At 34.7% G+C, this 23,000-nt stretch overlaps 1 protein-coding gene across 1 annotated transcript in view; it reads left to right on the top strand.

The window, feature by feature from the left end:
* Positions 1–261: 261 nt before the first annotated feature.
* LOC114341382 (pyruvate dehydrogenase E1 component subunit beta, mitochondrial) overlaps positions 262–23,000 on the top strand; it is a 48,689-nt gene continuing 25,950 nt past the window's right edge. The window contains exons 1-3 of the mRNA XM_028292177.2: positions 262–487; positions 558–850; positions 22,269–22,507. Of these exons, the coding sequence (XP_028147978.1) occupies positions 571–850; positions 22,269–22,507 (519 nt within the window). The 5' untranslated portion in view covers positions 262–487; positions 558–570. The remainder of the gene's footprint in view (positions 488–557; positions 851–22,268; positions 22,508–23,000) is intronic.

The raw sequence follows: 23,000 nt of genomic DNA, 5'->3' as shown, positions 1-23,000 counted from the left end.
AAGAAATAAAGGCCAAAGGTGTATCTGAATGTAAATTACAGTAGTGACAAATTAAAGATTGATCTAAAATCAAATTAAAATATTTATGAACATTAATTTGCGACTATTTTTTATACTATCCTAAAGTCAAATTTAAATTTCATATTTTAATTTTCAGTTTTTTAGAGAATTTATCGGCCATCTATAGGGCAATAGTCCAACTATAAAGGTACATGGCTGCAATAAAAAAAGCATTCTGTCGTATGTTTGACGTTTAGATGACGTCTGTCACTGTTGTCACTCAAAATAAACGTGAAGATTAAGAATTATCTGATTTTGAATCCCACGAGTTTCGTTGGTAGAGGACTTACATCACATGCTTTGCCTGTGATTACGTATATGTGTGAGTGAATTCCGATTTGCAGGCCACTGATAAAAAGCAGCTACACCAATTCACAAACTTCCTATACGGTTAAGTACGACCTCTCTCACCTTGAATTCAAGACATGTAAGTTTTCTTTTTCTTTGACTATAAAAACCCATTTGATTTATATAACCTGTTATTCTGTTCCTTTTAGCCCCTCAGTTAAAATGGCATCTATCAAATCTTTGAATTTAATAGGAAACTTAAAAAAGGGAATCACCAGAAGATCATTTTCAACAACAAATGCTGTAGCCTCCAAGCAAATGACTGTCAGAGATGCTCTTAACTCAGCCATGGACGAAGAAATGGAGAGAGATGAGAGGGTGTTTATTCTAGGTGAAGAGGTAGCTCAATACGATGGAGCTTATAAAGTAACCAGAGGTCTTTGGAAAAAGTATGGAGACAAAAGAGTCATTGACACACCAATTACTGAAATGGGATTCACTGGTAAGTTACTTTTGAATATAACTGTATTTGAAAACCATTGAATAAAAAGATTCCTATTCCTACTATTTGGTATTTGAAAAAACTTTGACAAAAGAAGATGCATAAAGAAATGGTTGTTTAGTGAACTTTAAGTAGACATTAAGTGTGTTAACCCCTATAACTTTTGTGCTGAGGGTCAATTAACCCATTCGCAGACAACACAAAGGGAAATAACTGTCTGCATATGACAATGTGTTCACGAATATGTTAATGACGAATTCATAGCTAAAAATTTAATTAACACTTACAATAGGTGCGTTCAGACGACCACAGCGGCTGGACAGCTGAGTAAGCAGTATCATTCAGGTGACACCGCTCAAAGTCAGCAGCTGAGAGATTTACTAAGCTTTCCCTATCAGCGCTGGATACAACCACTCAGCCGATTTCTGCTGACAGTCAGCCGCTATGGTCATCCGAATGCACCCATTGTATTGGTCAAGAAATATTTGCAGCTTAAATTATTTTCTCATACCTACTTAACTATTTTTAAATTTTCCTGTCGTTAATTTGAAAGAAAATGGTTACATATCAAAAAATGTCCTTTTTCTAGAGATGATTTATTAAAGTTTGCTGAAATTTGTCATTTAACTGCCTTTTCAGAAGTGTTTAAATGTTGGAACATGTTCTATGAAAAATTATTATGGTCATCATCATCATTCTCTTTGCCTTATCCCTATGCGGGGTCGGCTTCCCTAATTGCATTTCTCCACACAATTCTATCTTGGGCCATATCAATGTTAATCCCCTTTACCAACATGTCCTGCCTTATCGTCTCCCCCCAGGTCTTCTTTGGTCTTCCTCTCCTACTCCTTCCAGGAATCTGCACTTCAGCTATTCTTCGTATTGGGTGGTTAACGTCTCGACGTTGAACATGACCAAACCATCTTAACCTATGCTCTCTCATTTTGGCATCAATTGGTGCCACACCTAGACTTCCCCTAATATACTCATTTCTAATTTTATCCTTCTTTGTCACTCCACTCATCCATCTAAGCATTCTCATTTCCGCCACATGCATTCGCTGTTCCTCTTTCTTTTTCACTGCCCAACATTCAGTTCCGTACATCATAGCTGGTCTTATGGCTGTTTTATAGAATTTTCCCTTCAGCTTCATTGGAATTTTTCTGTCACACAACACACCACTCGCTTCTTTCCACTTCATCCATCCAGCCCTAATTCTACTGCATGCATCTCCATCTATTTCTCCATTACTCTTTATTATGAAAAATTATTATGGTATTATAATCAATTAAATGTCACAAGTTGGATTTTTTTTTAAAATACCTTAGTTTCAGAAAAATAAGAAGAAGCATAATACATGAGGCTATGCGTGCAATAAGGGCAAACTCGATTTTGGATGTTTGTTTTTTATATTATTATTTCTATGTTCGTCCTTCCATGCGACACATTGGTTCATTAATTCATAATCATAATTATTGTCTTCAATTCCCTCACCCTCACTCAACAAGTTTAAAATTGCGTTTTTCTCAAAACAGAGGTTTTTGAGGTCACACTCTATTATTATCTTTAATTTAAAATTGTGTTTTCCTGTGATCAGATGACTTTCTCTCTTTTGAAAGACTGTGTTAACAACTTTGAAAGACTGAGTAACTTAAAATTAGGTATACCACAGGGGAACATCTTGGGCCTCTTCTCTTTTTGGTCTATATAAGTGACCTGCCAAATGTGGTGGTTAGTGGTTCCTCAAACCTTGTTCACTTCGCTGATGACTCAAATGTACTGTTCTGGGAAAAACCTCTACCAAGCGGCTCTTATATGAGCCACATCGCTTTTTCCCATAGACCAGCGTCTCACACATGAGGGGGAGATAGCATTGCACATAATGGCAATTTAAATGGCTCTCTACGAGGATGAAACTTAAATACCCCTTTGGTAGCGAACGGGTTAACAAATTTGAAACAAAATTAGTATCAAATTAGTAAATAACTGAAGTAGACAGTATTCTTAGTTTTTAACATATCTTTTATTTATCCATGTAACTGATATATCGCCGCCGCTTACGAAAAGTATAACTCTGAAAAATGCCGTTAAGAATAGAACTTTCAATGAATGCCGCGAAAAATATTATTTTCGATTATATGATTGTGAAAATTATAATCCCTAATAAAGTGTTAACGAAAAAATTTATTTTTTGAGGAGTATCGAGCAAAAAACATCATTTCTGTTTGTGGGTCCACGAAAAATAATAGAGTAGAGTAGAGTATTTATTGGTAATAATGTACAAATGTACTTTTACAGGTCAGCAATAATTAAAATTGTCTAAAATTACATTAAAAGTTGACAGTACTTCAGTAAAAAAAAACCTATTACTAAAATTTAAAAACTAAACACTAATTAAATTACAGGACAAAACAAAATTTAGATCTGAAGTACTCCTCAAATGAGTAGAATTACTAATATTACAATATTAGTTTACAATATTACAATATTTTACAATATTACATATTTTACAATATTACAATAGAATTACAATAATTACTAAAAAGTTCTCAGAAATAGTTGTTTTCGTCGGCAGAAACAGAAACAGAAAGGGATATAATTGTTTTCGTCTACATCTATTATGAACTAAATCTTTTCGTCATAAATATTTTGGGATTTATAATCTTCGCGGACACGCATATACAAAAAAATTGTATCACCAACACTTATCAAAGAGTTATTATTTTCACTGGAAATGTATTAGGAATCACATTAATCATAGGTACCAGCGATATAATCTTTATAATTAATCTAATTAATGTAATGTCAGCGAACCCATACAATCTTAAGCAATATTTAAAAGATGTCTAATCTGTTGCTATGTAAAAATAAGGTACTTGTATATTGATTCTCAATTTTTTTATAATTTGTTTTGCAATCCCTGTCGAATTTAAATATCTCCAAAATTTAATTGAATATGTATGAAGAATATATAATCAAGTAATGGTAAAAGATATAAAAAATCAACAAAAACTCGTTAAGAGGTATACATTGACGCACATATTTTGACAGTAGTAAAGAACAAGTTCTAAGTAGTAAGGATTTGCTATGACATCGATATCATACCAAGAAGAAAGGCGGACCTAGTTCAATCGTTCATGGTATTGGAAGCAGCAGCAAAAAGAATGGTGCTACAAGTTAATATTAATAAGACTAAGTACCTATATGAAGGTCTCAAATAATAATCAAGTAGCAGAACCTGAAGGTCTAGGGGTTGGAACATATACTTTCGAATGAGTAAGAGAGTTCGTATATCTAGGCTCACACATCAACCAAAGTAATACAGTAACTGGCAGACATTAACAGACGTATATATCTAGCAAATACATACTTGGGATCCCTGGTCACATCTGATAATAACGTAGCAGGGGAAGTGAAGAGACGAATATTTATTGCCAATAAAAGTTACCATGGCTTAATTCGGCAACTAAGATCAGATAGATAATGTCGCAAGGAAAACAAAATGCCAAATATACAAAACCTTAATAAGACCGGTACTCACATACGGCTCAGAAACCTGGACACTCACTAAAAGATAGGAAACATTGCTAGCCACCTTTGAAAGAAAAATCTTGCGACACATATATAAGGGCACAAAAGAAAATGGAATTTGGCGAAGAAGGTACAACTTTGAACTATACGAAATATACCAGGATCCGGATATCATAACATTCATTAAAATAGGACGGCTGCGTTGGATGGGACATGTAGAAAGAATGGAAGAAGGCGAAATACCAAACAAAATATTCAAACAGATGCCAGTAGGAAAAAGAACAAGAGGAAGACCGAAGCTGAGATATTTAGAACAAAAAGAAAATGATATAAAAACCTTAAAAATAAAAAACTGGAGAAAAAAGCATGAAACAGATCAGAGTGGAGAAGAATCCTGGAACAGGCCAAGACCCAGAAAGGGCTGTCGAGCCAATGATGATGATGATGATGATATATCTAGCAAATAGAGTGTACTATGGATTAAAGAAACTTTTAACATCAAACATAGTCAGAAAAAGCCCGTCCTCACTTACCCGTCAGAAACGTGGACGATAACAAAAAGTGATGAAGAACGGTTAGGCTGTTTTGAACGTAACATCCTCAGACATATCTATAAAGGCGTGGAGGAAAACGGATTATGGCGTAGACGCTATAATTTTGAACTTTACCACCTTTATAGTGAGCCTAGTATTGGTAAATCTATCAAAATAAACAAGCTGCGGTGGCTAGGCCACTTAGAGAGATTTAATGAGGCGAAGCCGTCGAAACACATTTATAGTCAGAGACCCGATAGAGTGAGAAGAAGAGGCAGGCTAGAGCATGATTTAAGGACCAGGTGGAAGACGACTTCCGAGTGTTAGGAGTGCGAAATTGGAAAACCAAGGCGAAGAATAGGAAGGTATGGAAGCTCATTCTGGAACAGGCCAAGACCCGCCATAGTAGAACCATTGTAGAGCCAATGATGATGATAAATAACTGTCTTTAACCTTTAACTACACGCGCTGGCGTATTTTGTACGCCAGATATAAGAATTCTACTGCAAATATATTTAAAAATTTAATTTTTGACCATGTTTATCTCTCTAACCTATCACTGGAATGTGCTTTACAATTTGGTTTTAGTTTCGTTATAATCGGCGTTTTGGGAAGATCGTAATTTACAGTTTATTATTTGTTGTTTCCGGTGGTGGACCATATACGCCACTATTATATTAATATAAGTACATATTTCAATTGTTTTTTAGTCATTATGGCCCAAAATATATTTTTCTTAACAAACAATACTTTTTCTCCTGTAAAAAATCACATTTCAAAAAAATTTTTATTAGTAATTTTATTTATCATGGAATCCAGTTATTCCATGTTTCCAGTTATAAATCCAAATTGGCTTACTGAGAAGGAACTCACAAGTATTCACGGATGCCGAATAAGGTTTATAACAAACAACTAAGTGTATTTTTGCAAAAAAAAAATAAACAAATCCGCTGTTTTTAAGTGTATTTTATTGTGGCGTATAAAGTACGCCACGCGTGTAGTTATGTTATAACTTGATGCGCGGGTAGTTAAAGGTTAATCAGAAAACATTGCAAACCAATGGTGAAAGGACGAGAGAAAATTAGAATTATGAAAGTGAAATAATGATTTTAAAAAATAATATACAAGTTCTAAATTATCACACGCAACAAGTTAGTAATTTGTCATCATCAGTTTTCGCTACAGCTTTTCGTGAGCCTTAACCTGGTTCAAAACTTTCTGTCATTCTTCCCTGTGGAGTGTCTGCCTTGTCCATCCCCTTATTCCAACCTCACTTAAATCTTCTTGAACATCATCTAGATATCTGAGTTTGGGTGGACCACTTCTTCTTCCAACCGGCCTATTTAGCATAGTTATTTTAGCATAATCACTTTTACTCCAGGGAAATAAGCTAGAAATAGACCATGTTCGGGACACTCAAAGGTCCAGGTAGCTGACTACTTTTTTAGTTATTGTAGACCTTTAGGAAGAAAACCTACCTGTTTCCTGCCTAGAGTTCGCGTTATTAACAATTTAGTGTAAAATTCGCGATTTTTTCGATTTTTTGCACCCCATTCAAAAGCTAAATAATTGACATCAATTACAAAATTTAATTTTGTAGAACCATTATGTATACCATTTTCATAAAATAAGTGAAAATCGTTATTTGTTAATAACTTTTACTAAAACTACCTTAGAACTGTAGTGTTTCACCCAAAGTTGGGTATTGGGGTACTTAACAAACCCTCAAAATTTGATACCGATCCATTAGTTAGTGTAAAAGTTATTCTATTTGTTTATCCCAGAGACCTTTATTTTGCAATAGCATAAGACAGAAAATAATGAAGATAGGGCAATTCTGCGTATGCCAAATGAAAGTAGAAAAGTGATACTGTCAAAATGTACAAAAAAAAAGAAAAAAATTATCAATATAGTCAAAAATCCTAATGCCAAATTTTTGAAGTTTTAATTGATTTAAGTTTATAAACATTTTGAATAACTTTAAAAATATTGTCGGTAAAAATATCATTTTAAATATTCAAAATGCTGGTATTTTACACAAATTTTTCAAAATGTAGTTCAATTCGTGGCTAGTCGTGGTAAGTGAAGGGAGAGCTGGGAGCCGACAAATGCACGAGTTCAAAAACTAAAAAAGGCAACTTAAAACTACTATCATTTTATATATCTCGGGATCTACTGAATATATTTGGATCTTTCTTTTTTAAATATGTATGTAATTTTTCTGTACATTACAAATATTCAATTTGTCTAGACATTTCTTAATTAATAAACACTCTAATTTGTTTAAACAATTTTTAAAAAAATAATTTTTTCCCAAAAATCCATGTTTTTAATCATACTATCATTATTAATCATGGAAAAAGTTTTTTTTATTATCTCCCTTTATTGACAATCAGATATAAAACAAACATCTACAAGTCAATTTGTTGGTCTTACATTAAATTAAATTATTGTAAATGTGGTGACGTGGAGAGGTAAACATCCAGCGATGTTTCCTCAGTTACCTCTTAGGTCGGAGGGCCAGCTTCTTCTGAGTCTTGTATTGTGGACAGGTTGCAGTAGTGGATGAAGTAGTGGATTAGGATGGTCTTCTAGTTTGTTGTGGTGTTTTCTGTTGTTTTCTCGGATGACTTCGGTTACATATGGAATTTTTAGATCTGTGTGTAGAGTTTGGTTTGATACATACCATGGTGCATTAACTATTGCTCGAAGTATCTTGGATTGCGCTCTCTGGATAATCACAGTATTGGATTTGCTAGCACAGCCCCACAGTTCAATACCATAAGTCCAGATTGGCTTTATCACTGCTTTATATATTAGCAATTTGTTTTCTATTGAAAGGTGGGGTTTTCTTCCAATGAGCCAGTAAAGTTCTTTGGTTCTTAGGTCAAGTTGCATTCTTTTCTTTGTTATATGGTGTTTCCAGTTGAGTTTATTGTCAAAGTGTAGCCCTAGATATTTGACTTGATTACTTTGTGGTATTGTGGTTGCTGGTGGGCAGGTTCCAGTCCGGAGAGTGAATGTTATATGAGATGATTTTGTTTCGTTTACCTTAAACTTCCACTTCTTCAGCCATATTTCAAGTGAGTTTAGATGCTCTTGGAGATTTTGTGTTGCTGCAATAGGATCGTCATGCTTGGCAAAAATAGCAGTGTCGTCTGCAAATGTCCCGATGGTTGTTTTATCATTTGTAGGCAAGTCATATGTATATAGTATGTACAATAATGGCCCTAGTATGCTCCCTTGTGGTACGCCAGAGTGAATAGGCTTGTATTCCGAGACTTCTTCATTAACTTTTACTTTAAACTGCCGTTCGTGTAGGTAGGCTTTCATAGGTTGTAGTAACTTGCTGGGAGAATTCTTTTTATTTTGCATAACAAGCCTGGATGCCAGACTTTGTAAAAATCCTGACTGATGTCTATAAAGGCTGCTGTGCAGTACTGCTGATTTTCAAGTGACTGGTTGATGGCGTTGACTATGCGATGGCATTGTTGTATCGTTGAATGGCTTTGTCGAAATCCGAACTGATGATCTAGGATCCAATTTTGTGGATTTATTTCTGCATTTATTCTGTTTAGGATAAGTCTTTCAAGCAACTTGGAGATTGTTGGTAATAAGCTGATAGGCCTATATGATGAGACATCTAGAGGGTTTTTGCCAGGCTTTGGTATCATAATTATTTGTCCAATTTTGAGTATTACATTGTATATGTGCAGTAGTTTAACTATGCCCTTTTTGGGTATTTCTTTTAACATTTTTGCGGTTATCAGATCTTCGCCTGGTGCCTTCTTTGGATTTAGGGTGACAATTACGTCTCTAATTTCTTTTGGAGTAAATAGTTTTAGTCGGTCCTGTATCTGTAGTGGTTCTTCTAATATTTGGTTCGCTTCTGGTACTTGGTCGTCATTTAGTGGAGTAAAAACTTCTGCTAAATACTCGGCAAATAGGTCAGCCTTTTCTTTATCACTTTTTGCCCATGGTCCTGGTGGTGTTGAATTTTTACGTATTGGAGGTAATGCTGTTATTGGCTTTCTCTTACTTTTTATGGGCTTCCATATAGAGTTGTCTTGTCTTGATAGATTGGTGATGTAATTCGTAAATGACTCATTTTTGACTTCTTGCAGCTTTGATTTTAATTTGTTGCTGATGCGATTGTATCTTGTTCTGCTGTCTGGTGTGTGTGTTCGTTGCCATGCAGATCTGGCCTTTCTTTTTTCAGCTACCAGTTTTTTTATTTCTAAAGGTATATTACTTATGTTTCTGTTGGGACTACTTTGTGGGGTAGCTGATTTAGCTGCATACTGTAGTATGTTTATAAATTTGTTATAGTCCTCTTCTATTTCTTCCGGTTTTTTCAGCCTCGTTGTTATTTCGATAGTATCGTGAATTATTTGTCGGTAAGTGTCCCAGTTTGTTTTATTGTTTGCAGGTGGAGTTTTGGTTTTTTAGTGATAACTGTTGTACTTACCGTTGCTATTATTGGGCTATGGTCAGTAGTTAGGTCATAGCTTGGTGTTATATCTGTATAAGTTATACCAATACCGTTTGTTATGAAGAAGCCCAATAAATCTGGTTTTTTGTTGGGATCGGTCGGCCAGTATGTTGGTGTTCCCGTTGAGATAAATGAGTAATTCTTATTTTGTATAACATGTGCCAGTTCTCTGCCTTTTGTTGTTATAAGTCGTGATTCCCACAAGGTATGCTTGCTGTTGTAATCTCCCCCAGCAATGAATTTTGGTCCTAAAGTTTGGAAAAATTCTTCATAGTGTTCTCGTTTTAGATTATGGCGAGGAGGGCAGTACACAGCTGTTACGTTGACATTATAGGAAGTGCTTCAACGCTTACTGTCGTTGCTTGGATGTGTTCTTCTTTGTACTTCAGTAGTTCATGATGTTTAATATTTTCTTTGATGAGTATTGTGTACCTCCGTGGGCTGTGCCGTCAGGATGCTCAGTATGATGTAGTTTATATTTAGGTATGTTAAAATAAGTTCTGTTCGTAAAGTGCGTTTCACTAATTAAAAATATATCAATTTTATTTATGTCTAGAAATATTTTCACTTCTTCTGTATGGCTTGGAAGGCCGTTGGCATTCCATTGAGCTATTCGAAGAAACTTAGCCATTTATTTCATTTTGTTCATAAGCATGGTGAGCAAGTTGAGGACCATGCTATTTTGTTGGATTAGTTGGTTGAATAGATAGAATTGTTCCAAAAACTTGTTTAACACAGTGGTTGTATCTTCTGTTTGGTTGTGTTTAGTTACTTCAGCGTAGCTCAAGCCCTGGGGCAGTGGATTGGATAGTTGTTGTGTGTTTCTTGTGTATATATCATTTGTGTAGATTGCTGATGGGTTTTGGTGCTCTCCATTGTTTTTGTTGCTTCCTTTGGTAAGTTTCTTATAGTGATCACATCCCTTATAATTGGCTGGGTGGCCTCCATTGCATAACGCACATATGGCTGGCGTCTCCTTTGACTTTTTGCACGTGGTGGTATTGTGTGAGCCTCCGCATTTTACACAGACGAATGGTTTATTACAATATGATTTGGAATGTCCATATTGTTGGCATCTCATTCACTGTATTATACTGTTTTTTTGAGTTCGTGGAGGTTCTATGAGTACTACTCTGTTCTGTAGGCCTGTTATATTATAGACATCTTTATTGTTTTGCGCGGGTTCTAAATCTACAAAGAAGAGATTAAGTGGTTCTTTGGTTTTTTGTTGTTTTACATTAACTATGTTTCTAACTTTGTGTCCTAACTGAGATAGCTCACTTTTTATGTCATCAGTATTGGTTGAGTGATGTAAGTATCTGATCACGATTCTGTACGCTCGTTCTTCTTTTAGTTGGTACGTGTGATGGTATATATTTTTTTCCTTGAACTCCTTAAATAATTTTCGGTATATTTCTGGTGTTTCACAATTTATTTTGACAACGTTGTTTATTAAACTTTTTGTCTGGTATTCTTCTTTTTTCGCTATTTCCTCTAATTGCTTTGTCATCTCGTTGAAATCCTGTACCCCGTGTACAAATATTGGTGGAGGTTTTGGTATTTTGTTGGTTTCTGCGTTTCCAATATTTTCTTCTGTTTCTTTCGACAGCGGTTGGAATCGGTTACCTGTTTCAATTTCGCTTGGATTTGGTTTGTTGTTATGTATTTTCTTCCTTTTATTGCTTCCCATGACTTGCCAAGCGTTTTTACTGTTTGTCTGATTTTCTTCTTCATCTTCGCTGGTTGATGTCATATAGTGAGTTTCTCTGTCTTCGATATTTGCACTATTTTTACTTGATGTCGGCATTTGCTGCTGAACTGGTTGAGAGTAATAGTTTGTATTTGCTGTCTGTATAGGAGTTGTATGATACTGTTGTTGCATAGTTGGCATATTCATGTTCATTGCATTTTCTGGTTGGTTCATCATTGTTGGCTGCCACTGTAGTTGGTTATTGGTTGCTTGTATTATTTGTAGATTTATTGGATCACTCTGTATGTTTTGTTGTTGATAAACTGGTTGTCCATTTCTGAATCCAATAAGATTCCCCGAAGGGAACATATTGTTTTGTTTTTCTCACTTATTGCTAATGGGTTTTTTTTTATTGTTGTTGATAAGATAATTAGAATTCTTAATCACCGGTTTTTCTTTAACGATGTTTACACCTCGATGGCCCAGCGCGATGGCGACAGCGATGGAAAAAGTTAAGGTATACTTTTATAAATAAATTATCTTCAATAAATAATTATCTAATAAAAATAATTTATTTATTAAAGCATACTTTAACTTTTTCTATGATCATTAATGATACTATGATCAAAAAAATAAATTTTTGTAAAAAAATATTTTTTCAAGAATTGGTTAAACAAATTAGACTCTTTATTAATTAATAAATTTATAAACAAATTGCATATTTGAATCGCTTATTTCAGAAACAACCTAAGTCACATTTTGTTTCTTTCACTTTGTTCACTTTCAGCATTATATTTCTGTGGGTTACACACAATATAATGCAGAATACACCTAAGTCCCGTAAGCATAGTTGATTTTATAACGATTTAAAATATTCATTATATTTCTGAAACCACCTTAGTCCCACAGAATAAACATATTAGTGTAATAAACTCAAAATTGCTAAAATGTGACTTACGTAGGTTGTTTCTGAAATAAGCGATGCATTTGTAATGTACGTAGAAATTACATACAATTTAAAAAAAGAAAGATCAAAATCCATTGAGTTGATCCGGAGATACAGAAAATTGTATTAGTTTGAAATTGCTTTTCGGTATTTTAACTCGGTGGATTTGTAGGTTCTCCCTAGTAACCGTTTGAACTACAGCTTTGAAAAATCGTAGGGGGTGCTGTGGAGGTACAATGTTTGTGCAAATTTTTTAACAAAAAATACAAATCCCATTCTTTAAAATGGCATCAATGAGATTTCTTAATTATTATAAACAAATTAGCTGTGAATTAAAAGAAACACATGCTAACTTTGTCCCAAATGAACCCAGGCTAAATTTCTTTATTTGAAAATTCGTGTTAAAATACTAGCTTTTCGAATATATAAAAAGATTGTTTCTACAGATAATAGTTTTAAAGTTATTCTAAATGTTTATAAACTACAAAATTTCAAAAATTTGGCATTAGGATTTTTGGCTATATTAATTAATTTTTTTTATCTTTTTTAATACATTTTGATACTACCACTTTTTCTACTTTTATTTGGCATACGCAGAATTGCCCTATCTTCATTATTTTCTGTCTTATGTTATTGCAAAATAAAGGTATCTGGGATAAACAAATAGAATAACTTTTAAACTAATTAATGGATCGGTCTCAAATTTTAAGGGGTTTGTAAGTACCCCAATACCCAACGTTGGGTGAAACACTACAGTTGTAAAACATTCAAAAATCGGTATTTTGAAGCTTTTTTAATGTTCTAAAAAATTTAATTTTGTAATTTTATGTCAACTATTTAGCTTTTTAATGGGGTGCAAAAAATCGAAAAAAATCGCGTTTTTTGCACTAAATAGTTAATATACACTGGTGGGCAAAAAATTTAGGTCACTAGGGGAATTATACACGTTTGATGCCTTGAATTTCCTAAACCTGTTGTCCGATTTGAGTGATTTTTTTAGTATCTTTATCTTTTAATAGCTTTATTATTTAAGAATCTCAATGTATTAATATTGTTGCTAGAAAGGTAAATCTCATTTTATACCGGGTGTAACAATCATACTGTGTTTTTTGCTTAAAGTTCGGAACACTCTGTGGAATATTATAGCATAGGTAAAATATTGAAATTAAACCCCAATTGTAGCCTTAGGCTTTTTTCACATTTTCTTCTTTGATCCATTTGCTTAAGTTGGATAATAAAAAAGTTAGCTACTTTAACAACTAGTCACGTTCTTCATCAATACAGGGTGTTTCTAAATAAGTGCGACAAACTTGAAGGGGTAATTCTGCATGAAAAAATAATGACCGTTTGCTTTATAAACATATGTCCACAAATGCTTCATTTTCGAGATACGGGATGTTGAATTTTTTCTTACAAACTCACGGTTTATGTGTTGCTCTAAAACCGGTTGAGATATGCAAATGAAATTTGTTAGGTTTTAAGAGGTTATTGCGCATTTTTTGACATACAAATAAGAATTTTATATTGACCATTGGCGTACATACGGGATGTATCTAAAATATTTATACCAGTGTGCACGTCAATGGTGAATATAAAATTCTTATTTGTATGTCAAAAAATGCACAATAACCACCTCTTAAAACCTAACAAATTTCATTTGCATATCTCAACCGGTTTTAGAGCAACAAATAAACTGTCAGTTTGTAAGAAAAAATTCAACATCCCGTATCTCGGAAACGAAGCATTTGTGGACATATCTTTATAAAGCAAACAGTCATTATTTTTTCATGCAGAATTACCCCATAAAGTTTGTCGCACTTATTTAGAAACACCCTGTATTGATGAAGAACATGGCTAGATGTTAAAGTACCTAACTTTTTTATTATCCAACATAAACAAATGGATCAAAGAAGAAAATGTTAAGAAAGCCTAAGGCTACAATTGGGTTTTAATTTCAATATTTTATCTGTGCTATAATATTCTACAGAGTGTTCCGAACTTTAAGGAAAAACACAGTATGATTGTTACACCCGGTAAAAAATGACATTTACCTGTTTAGCAACAATATTAATACATTGAGATTCTTACATAATAAAGCTATAAGATACTAAAAGAACCAGTCAAATCGGACAACAGGTTTAGGAAATTTAAGGCATCAAACGTGTATAATTCCCCTAGTGACCTAAATTTTTTGCCCGCCAGTGTATAAAAAACGGACGAGAACTCTAGGCAGGAAACAGGTAGGTTTTCTTTCCATAGGTCTACAATAACTATTAAAGGTAATAGCTGCCTGGATCTTTGAGTGTCCCGAGAAAATCCTTATTTCACTGAACTATTTCCTATTTCTATATTGAGTCTATAGAGTTCGAAATTATATCGCCTTCCCCACAGACCTTGTTCGTTAAGTCCGCCATATATGGTCCTCGACACTTTTTTTTCAAAGATTGGTAGTAACTCATCCACAAGTAATTTATAATGTTTTAAAATTTACAAAAAAATGAGCTGAAAATGGTTAATAGAAAAGTGCAGAAATCAACTACCCAAACAAAGGTTTTTCAAATTGTCTAAAACTTTAAGTACATTTTATACAGGGTGTCCCGAAAAGATTGGTCATAAATTATACTGCACATTCTGGGGTCAAAAATAGTTCTATTGAACCTAACTTACCTCAGTACAGATGTGCTCATAAAAAAAGTTACAGCCGTTTGAAGTTACAAAATGAAAATCGATTTTTTTTCAATATATCGAAAACTATTAGAGATGTTTTATTAAAAACGGACATGTATCATTCTTATGTCAGATACATCTTAATACAAAATTATAGTGAAATTTGTCCACCCCATAAAAATTTTATGGGGGTTTTGTTCCCTTAAACCCCCCAAACTTTTGTCTACGTTCTAATTAATTCATTATTGTGGTACCATTAGTTAATCACAACGTTTCTAAATTTTTATCGAGATGCGGCTGCTTTTTTAATATAATTACATAAAAATTTTCTGTGGGTTTTGCTCCTTTAAACCCCCCAAATGTTTGTGTACGTTCCAATTAAACGATTATTGTGGTACCATTAGTTAAACACAGTGTTTTTAAAACTTTTTTGTCTCTTAGTCTTTTTTGATAAGTCACCTTTTATCGAGATGTGGCTTCTTTTTCAAAATATACCTAAAAATGTAAATTATAAATAAATTTTCAGATTATTAACAGATCTCTATAATCGTACCATATGCAAATACGTGGCGTATTCGTCAAATATTCAAAATATCTCGATAAACACTGGATTATCGAAAAAGTACTAAGAGGCAAAAAGTTTTAAAAACAGTGTATTTAACTAATGGTAACACAATATTAATTTAATTGGAACGTACACAAAAGTTTGGGCGGGTTTATAGGAACAAAACCCCCATAAAATTTTTATGGGGTGCACAAATTTCACTTTAATTTTTTTTAAGATGTTGTTGCCAAAATAATGCCACATGTCCATTTTCAATAAAAAATCTCGTAAGAGTTTTCGATATATGAAAAAAAATCGATTTTCATTTTGTAACTTCAAAGGGCTGTAACTTTTTTTGTGTGCACTATTGTATATATGTATGTGAGGTTCAATCAACCTATTCTTGACCCCATAATCTGTGGTATAATTTATGACCAATCTTTTCGGGACACCCTGTATATGGTGCTTCTCAAAGGCTTTTTTCAGTGCGTCACAAGTGACAGAAAAAAAGGTACATCTGTAATTATACACATTCATAACATTTATTCTAGTTGTTGATAGATGACGCTATAATCGGAAAAAATTATTTAATATAATATGATTGCAATTTGGTATAAAATCAAATCAATCGTGTTTATTGCATTTATAAAAAGGTATGTCCTTTGATTTGTATAGTCGTATACATTGTACAGATTATAGTCGTATAGTTAATGCGTAAATCATTTTTTTATTATAGCGCCGTATATCAACAACTAGAATAAAATGTTATAAATGAGTAGAATCACTGACGTATCTTTTTTTGTTACTTCCAACTTAATGCATTAGAAAGAAATCGAAAAACTGTGACGCACTGAAAAAGGCCTCTGAGAAGCACCATACCTAATAGCTTTAATCTCTTTGTACTCTAGAAATTTGACTGTTGTAAATAATTTAAAATATGGCGCAGTAAGTGCTCAATCGACAGAGGTAAAGATATTTAAAATTGGGAAAAACCAGTTGTCAATCTATAACATAGTTAAGTGGTAATGTATAAAGCAGGCCACGCACCGAATCGGCATAGAGCGATCTTCTTCTTCTTCAAATGCAAATCCACTAATGGATGTTGGCGATCACATTTTCCATTAACTCTCTGTTTCTTGCAATGTGGATCAGTGATTGTATGTCGGTAATCCCTGTCCATTGCCTTATGTTTCGGAGCCAGGACATTTTCTTGCGTCCTATTCCTCTCTTGCCTTCAATTTTACCCTGGATTATAAGTTGAAGGAACTGGTATTTTTCGTTTCGCATGATGTGACCCAAATACGCCGTTTTTCTTTTCTTGATGTTTTCGAAAAGCTGACGTTCTTGGTTGATTCTTTTAAGGACATCCACATTTGTGACTTTCGCCGTCCATGGTATCTTTAGGATACGGCGATAAAGCCACATTTCGAAGGCTTCTAATCTGTTTATATCCCTCGTTTTGAGTGTCCAGCCCTCTATGCCATATAGCAGCACCGACCACACGTAGCATTTAGTAAACCTTAGTCTCAGTGTAAGGTCGAACTCTGAGCAGCTCAGTACCTTCCTGAATTTTACGAAAGCTTGTCGAGCTTGCTCAATGCGACATTTTACTTCCCTGTCCGATGCCCAGTCTTCAAAAAGCCACGTTCCTAGGTATTTGAATTTGCTCACTCTCTCAATGGACTTAGTATTCAGTGTTATGGTGGAGTTTTCAAATGCATCCAAGTTTCTGGAGATGATCATGAATTTGGTCTTTTTGGTATTAATCTCTAATCCCATTCGCTTACTGTATTCTCCGATTATAGTGACAAGTTGTTGAAGATCTGCTATGTTGTCGCAAATTAAGACAGCATCATCATCATATCGTATGTTGTTGATTAATACTCCATTCACTTTGATTCCCATCTCTGCATCTTCCAAAGACTCTTGAAATATGGCTTCCGAATAAATGTTAAATAAAAGAGGGGAAAGCACACATCCCTGCCGAACACCCCTTCTTATATGTATGGATTATAGAGCGATCGGCTCGGCTAAAAGCAATTGGTAGATTTTGCTATACATGTAAATAAATGACCCACCGCGCACCGCTTAAGAACGTTCGACTGTCGAACGTTCTTAGGGAGCGTTCAAGTATAACGTAACGCGATTTTTGAAGATTTTTGACCCCCCTCCCCCCTACGTAACGCACTGTAATGAGCGTTTAACTATTACGTAACGCAATTTTTTACCCCCCTCCAACCTGCGTTACGTAATACTTGAACGGTCCCTTAAGGCAAGCGTCCACAGACCCGCATCGTACGCATCGGACGCATCGTACGCAACGGATTTTAGTTTGCCTTGTGCAGAAACTTATGTAACCGCGTCCCCTGATCCGCATCGTACGGATCGCATTATCGATTGTCAAACTAAAATCCGTTGCGTACGATGCGTACGATGCGGGTCTGTGGACGCTTGACTTTAGGCGGTGCGCGGTGGCTCATTTATTTACATGTATAGCAAAATCTGCCGATTGCTCTTAGCCGAGCTCTTATGCAGCCATAAGTTTCTTTAACAAATTGCCAATAGATATACGAATGAATTTACATCAGCCAAACTTTCGGAGGTGTGTACATCAATACATTTGTGAGCTAGAGCCATATTCTAAAAATAACTTTTAAGTATGTTTTGTCATATTTATTCATTTATATACTTTTGTATGTCTGTAACTTTGACTTGTCTCATACATGTACTTTGTACAATGTCGCATGTGATGAATAAATTTGACTTGACTTGACTTGATCGCTCTATGCCGATTCGGTGCGTGTGAACCTTAATGGTGGCTAAATTCTGAGATCCTACGTTACTACATAAATATTACATGTTAAAAACCATTTTTTTAATTGTTGCCCAATCTGTATTTATCTATAAAAGTTGTGAAAATCTGCAATTAGGTATGTAAAAACATAAGTATCCGAACCCTAATCATAGCTCACCTTGTATACAGGATGATTCGTTAAGAATGTCCAATCTCTGAGTTGTAGATTCTACACCTCAAAATATTCAGATTTAACCTAAATTACTTAAATAAAATGTGGCTCGTTACTGAGTTACAGGGTGTTTTATTAAAAATTTAATAATCATTTTTACCAAGTAAAAATATTTTAAAACTATTTGACATATCCTTGTCATACTTGGCAGAAAGTGTAATTACCTTACACCGTACTAAATTATGATAAATAATCGTTTCTGACTACTACCAGAGGCGTACGACAGGGCACAGTGAATGGTTTACCCTTCCCAAATTCTACGCCACTGGCGGAATTGCTATTTTGGCACAATATTTCGATTCTCCAATATTTTCTATGTAAATAATATACTCCTTTTTCGTACTGATAAAGTCACTGGTTTTCGAGATTTTTAAGTTGAAAATGAAACGACACAGCTTATTTTGATTAATGTAACTCTTTCATTTTTAACTTCAAATTACTCGAAAACTTATAATTTTATCACTATGAATGAAGAGTATATTATTTACATAGAAAGTATCGGAAAATCGAAATATTGCACTAAAATAGCAATTACGCCAGTGGCGTAAAATTTGGAAAGGGTAAACCATTTACTAATGCTCCAACTATAGAGGAAGTTCTCGAAGCTATTAAGGCCCAGAAAAACAATAAAGCTCCGGGAGTTGACGAAATACCAGCAGAGCTGTATAAGGTAGGTGGCGACCACCTAGCAAGTCACATCCACGCGCTCATCAAAGACATATGGCAAGAAGAGAAAATACCCGACGATTGGAAGAAAAGTATAGTATGCCCGATCTATAAAAAAGGAGACAAACTCCAGTGCAAAAACTACCGTGGAATCTTTCTACTATGTACAGCATACAAAGTCCTCACGTATATTATAAACCAGCGGCTCCAACCACTAGCAGAAGATATTATTGGAGAGTATCAGACGGGCTTGCGACGGGGAAGATCGACACTGGATCAAATATTTACAGTCAAACAGATCTTGAGCAAATCATGGGAACACGATACTGATGTTCACAACGTGTTTGTAGACTTCAAACAGGCATACGACTCAGTCAAAAGGAACAAACTGTACTATATATTGGCTGAATTGGCAATACCACACAAGCTAATAAGACTCATTAAAGCCACAATGGATGAAACTCAGGCATGTGTACGAATACAAAACCACCGAACAGAATTTTTCAAAATTTCGCAGGGACTAAAGTAGGGAGTTGGGCTGGCCCCAACATTGTTTAACCTGTCACTGGAGTATACGGTTAGGCAAATGCAAATTGGACGAGGAAACCTACTGGCCAACCGAACGGTTCAACTGGCCGCGTATGCCGATGATATTAATATTATGAATAGAACATCAACAGGAGCACAGGAAACATACGCAGAGTTAAAAACACAAACAAAAATGCTAGGTCTGGAAATTAACACAGAAAAAACAAAAATATTGACTCAGACGAGAAGAAATATAGTTCCACAAAACATTATACATGAAGATGACATTGAAACGGTTGGAAAGTTTACATACCTGGGAGTAGAAATATATGCCGACAGATCAGAAGATGGAGAAATACGGAAGAGAATAACGCAGGCAAACAGAGCTTATTTTGCCCTGTCCCATATATTTCGGTCTAAAAGTGTCCACCGAAATACAAAGATGAGAATCTATAAAACTTTAATTCGACTAATAACATTCTATGGCAGTGAAGACTGGTCCTGAAAGAATTTTCCAAAAACAAAATCGACAGGAAAGGAAAGTACTGAGGAGAATACTAGGACCTGTGAGGGAAAACGGAATCTTCAGAAGTCTATACAACAACGAACTTTATCAACTTTATAGTGAAGCACCCCTGTCAGACTTCATTAGAATACAAAGATTGCAATGGGCCGGACCTGTGATAAGAATGGGAGAGGATAGGCTACCAAAAAGAGCACTTAATGCTAGAATGCAGGGAAAGAGACCGGTTGGAAAGCCAAGAAAGCGCTGGGAAGACACAGTAAACAGCGACGCACAAGCCCTTTTAGGAGTCCGTGTATGGAGAAGAGCAGCCACAGACAAGCAAGGGTGCGGCAAATAATAACGGAGACCAAGGCTCAATTTGGGCTGTAGTGCCGTAGAAGAAGAAGAAGGAAACCATTCACTAATCCCTGTCGTACGCCTCTGGTAGTAGCCAAAAACGTTTATCTGACATAATTTAGTAGGGTGTACAGTACCTACACTTTTGGCAAGTATCATAAGTATATTTGAAATACTTCTAAAGTCCTGGGTACAAATAATTTTTAAATGATGTCGTAACTTAGTAAGGAGCCACATTTTATTTAAGTGATTTGGATTAAATATTAAGTATTTGTATCCAGTACTTTAAAAGTATTTCAAATATCCTTATCATACCTGGCAAAAAGTGTAGGTAGTGTACACCCTAATAAATTATATTAAATAAACGTTTCTGGCTACTACCAGAGGCATACGATAGATGACAGTGAATGGTTTGCCCTTCCCAAATTCTACGCCACAGGCGGAATTGCTATTTTAGCGCATATTTCGATTCTCCAATACTTTCTAGGTAAAAAATAGACTCTTCATTCATAATGATAAAATCATTAGTTTTCTAGTAATTTGAAGTTAAAAATGAAAGAGCACAATACATTAATCAAAATAAGCTTTGTCGTTTCATTTTCAACTTCAAATATCTCGAACAATATTGACTTTATCGTTACGAACAAAGAATATATTATTTACATAGAAAGTATTGGAGAATTGAAATATTGTGCTAAAATAGCAATTCCGTCAGTGGCGTAGAATTTGGAAATGGTAAACTATTTAGTGCCCCCTGTCGTGCGCCTCTGGTAGTAGCCACAAACATTTTTTTGTCACAAAATTAGTAGGTGTACGGTACCTACACTTTCTGCCAAGTATAACAAGGATATGTCAAGTAGTTTTAAAATAATAGGTAAAAATAGTTATTGAATTTTTAAATAAAACACCCTGCAACTCAGTAACGAGTCAAATTTTATTTAAGTGATTTATGGTAGGGGAGCCCAAGAGGGGATTTTTGCAGTTACTCGAGCGCGTCAGATTATCATATGGGAAGATGATAATCTGACCCTGCAGATGTACATCTACCATATATTGGCTCTTAACACAGGGGAGTTCGTTAAGGGGGGTCCGAAAAAAAAATCTATCCTTAAAAATACTCGAAATTGTCAGATTAAGATAAGGTAAGTTAAATACATGCAAAAGAATGTATATTTAAAAAATCTGACGATTTGAGCAGGGCGTAAGGAAATAAGTGAGTCCCAAAATTTTACAAGAAAAAAGCGAATACTTCGCGAAATAAATGACAGATCGAAAAACTAAAAAAATTGTGCTCAATATTTTTTAAAAATCTATCGAATGATACTAAACACGACTTCCCACGAAGAGCGGTGGGGGGTAAATTTAATATTTTAAATACGATTCCCGCGTTATTTCGCGAAATCAACATCAGATCAAAAAACTGTAAAATACACTCATTCAGTATTTTTGAAAAATCCATAGAATGGCACCACACACGACCTCCCACGGAGGTGGGGTGGGGGGTTACTTTAAAATCCTAAATAGGAGCCCCCACTTTTTATTGCCGATTTGGATTCCTTACGTAAAAATAAGTAACATTTATTCGAAATATTTTTTCGAATTATGGATAGATGGCGTTATAATCGGAAAAAACGATTGTTCGAAATGGAAAATTAAATTAAAAAATGGCAAGCGCCCACTAAAATGGAAAACTTTACGTAACTTTTTTTGGTTTTAGGACCTACTCTTCACAACCCAATAGGTCCCCAAAGCGCTCGAGTGATTGCACATTTAGCATACTTGGCTCCCCTACCATTAGGTTAAATTTTAATATTTTGAGGTATAGAATTTACAACTTAGAGATTGGACATTCTTAATGAATCACCCTGTATAGAATATTTTTAAATTGTGACTATTGAGGTAAAAACTAAAAAATGTTTTCATTATTTTTTAGGAATTGCAACCGGTGCTGCCATGGCTGGTTTGAGGCCCATTTGCGAATTCATGACATTTAACTTTGCTATGCAATCAATTGATCAAATCATCAATTCTGCTGGCAAAACCTTCTACATGTCAGCTGGACGTGTAAATGTACCAATTGTGTTCAGAGGACCTAATGGAGCGGCTTCTGGTGTAGCTGCCCAACATTCTCAATGTTTTGGAGCTTGGTACGCCCATTGTCCAGGATTGAAGGTGAATATTACATCTATTAGAAGTGAAATATTGAAAATTAGTATTTAAAGTTTTCTACAGGTTTGTTTTAATATCAACATTTTAAGTTTTTAACGTATCGATGAATGATGAATATTTTCAGTGATTTTATTTAGAAACATGCAATCCACATTAACCACACAGGGTTATTAGTGGAGTGCCATACACAAGGATTTGATTTGTTTACATTAAATACATGCATATAAACATAAATCTTTTAAATAATCTATATGGCAATGCTTGCAGAACATGAAAGTACCTACCAATTACACTGATAAAAATAATTGGAAGTATACAGTGATGAGCGCGCTAATAACCGGCCAAATTGCGCAGAAGATTGAAAACATAATACATTGCGAAACAAAAAGAGATGAAACTAGTGGAGGTAGAAATTACCGTTATAAACGTATAAATTAACGTTAAATTACATAATTTCCCACCTTTAGACGTATCAGAGGAGTATGACAACTGTCAC

The sequence above is a fragment of the Diabrotica virgifera genome, chromosome 5 (genome assembly GCF_917563875.1).
Source record: "Diabrotica virgifera virgifera chromosome 5, PGI_DIABVI_V3a".
NCBI classification, from domain to species: Eukaryota; Metazoa; Arthropoda; class Insecta; order Coleoptera; family Chrysomelidae; genus Diabrotica; species Diabrotica virgifera.
Note: the sequence above shows the minus strand (reverse complement) of the source record. Positions and strands in the feature narration are given on the sequence as shown.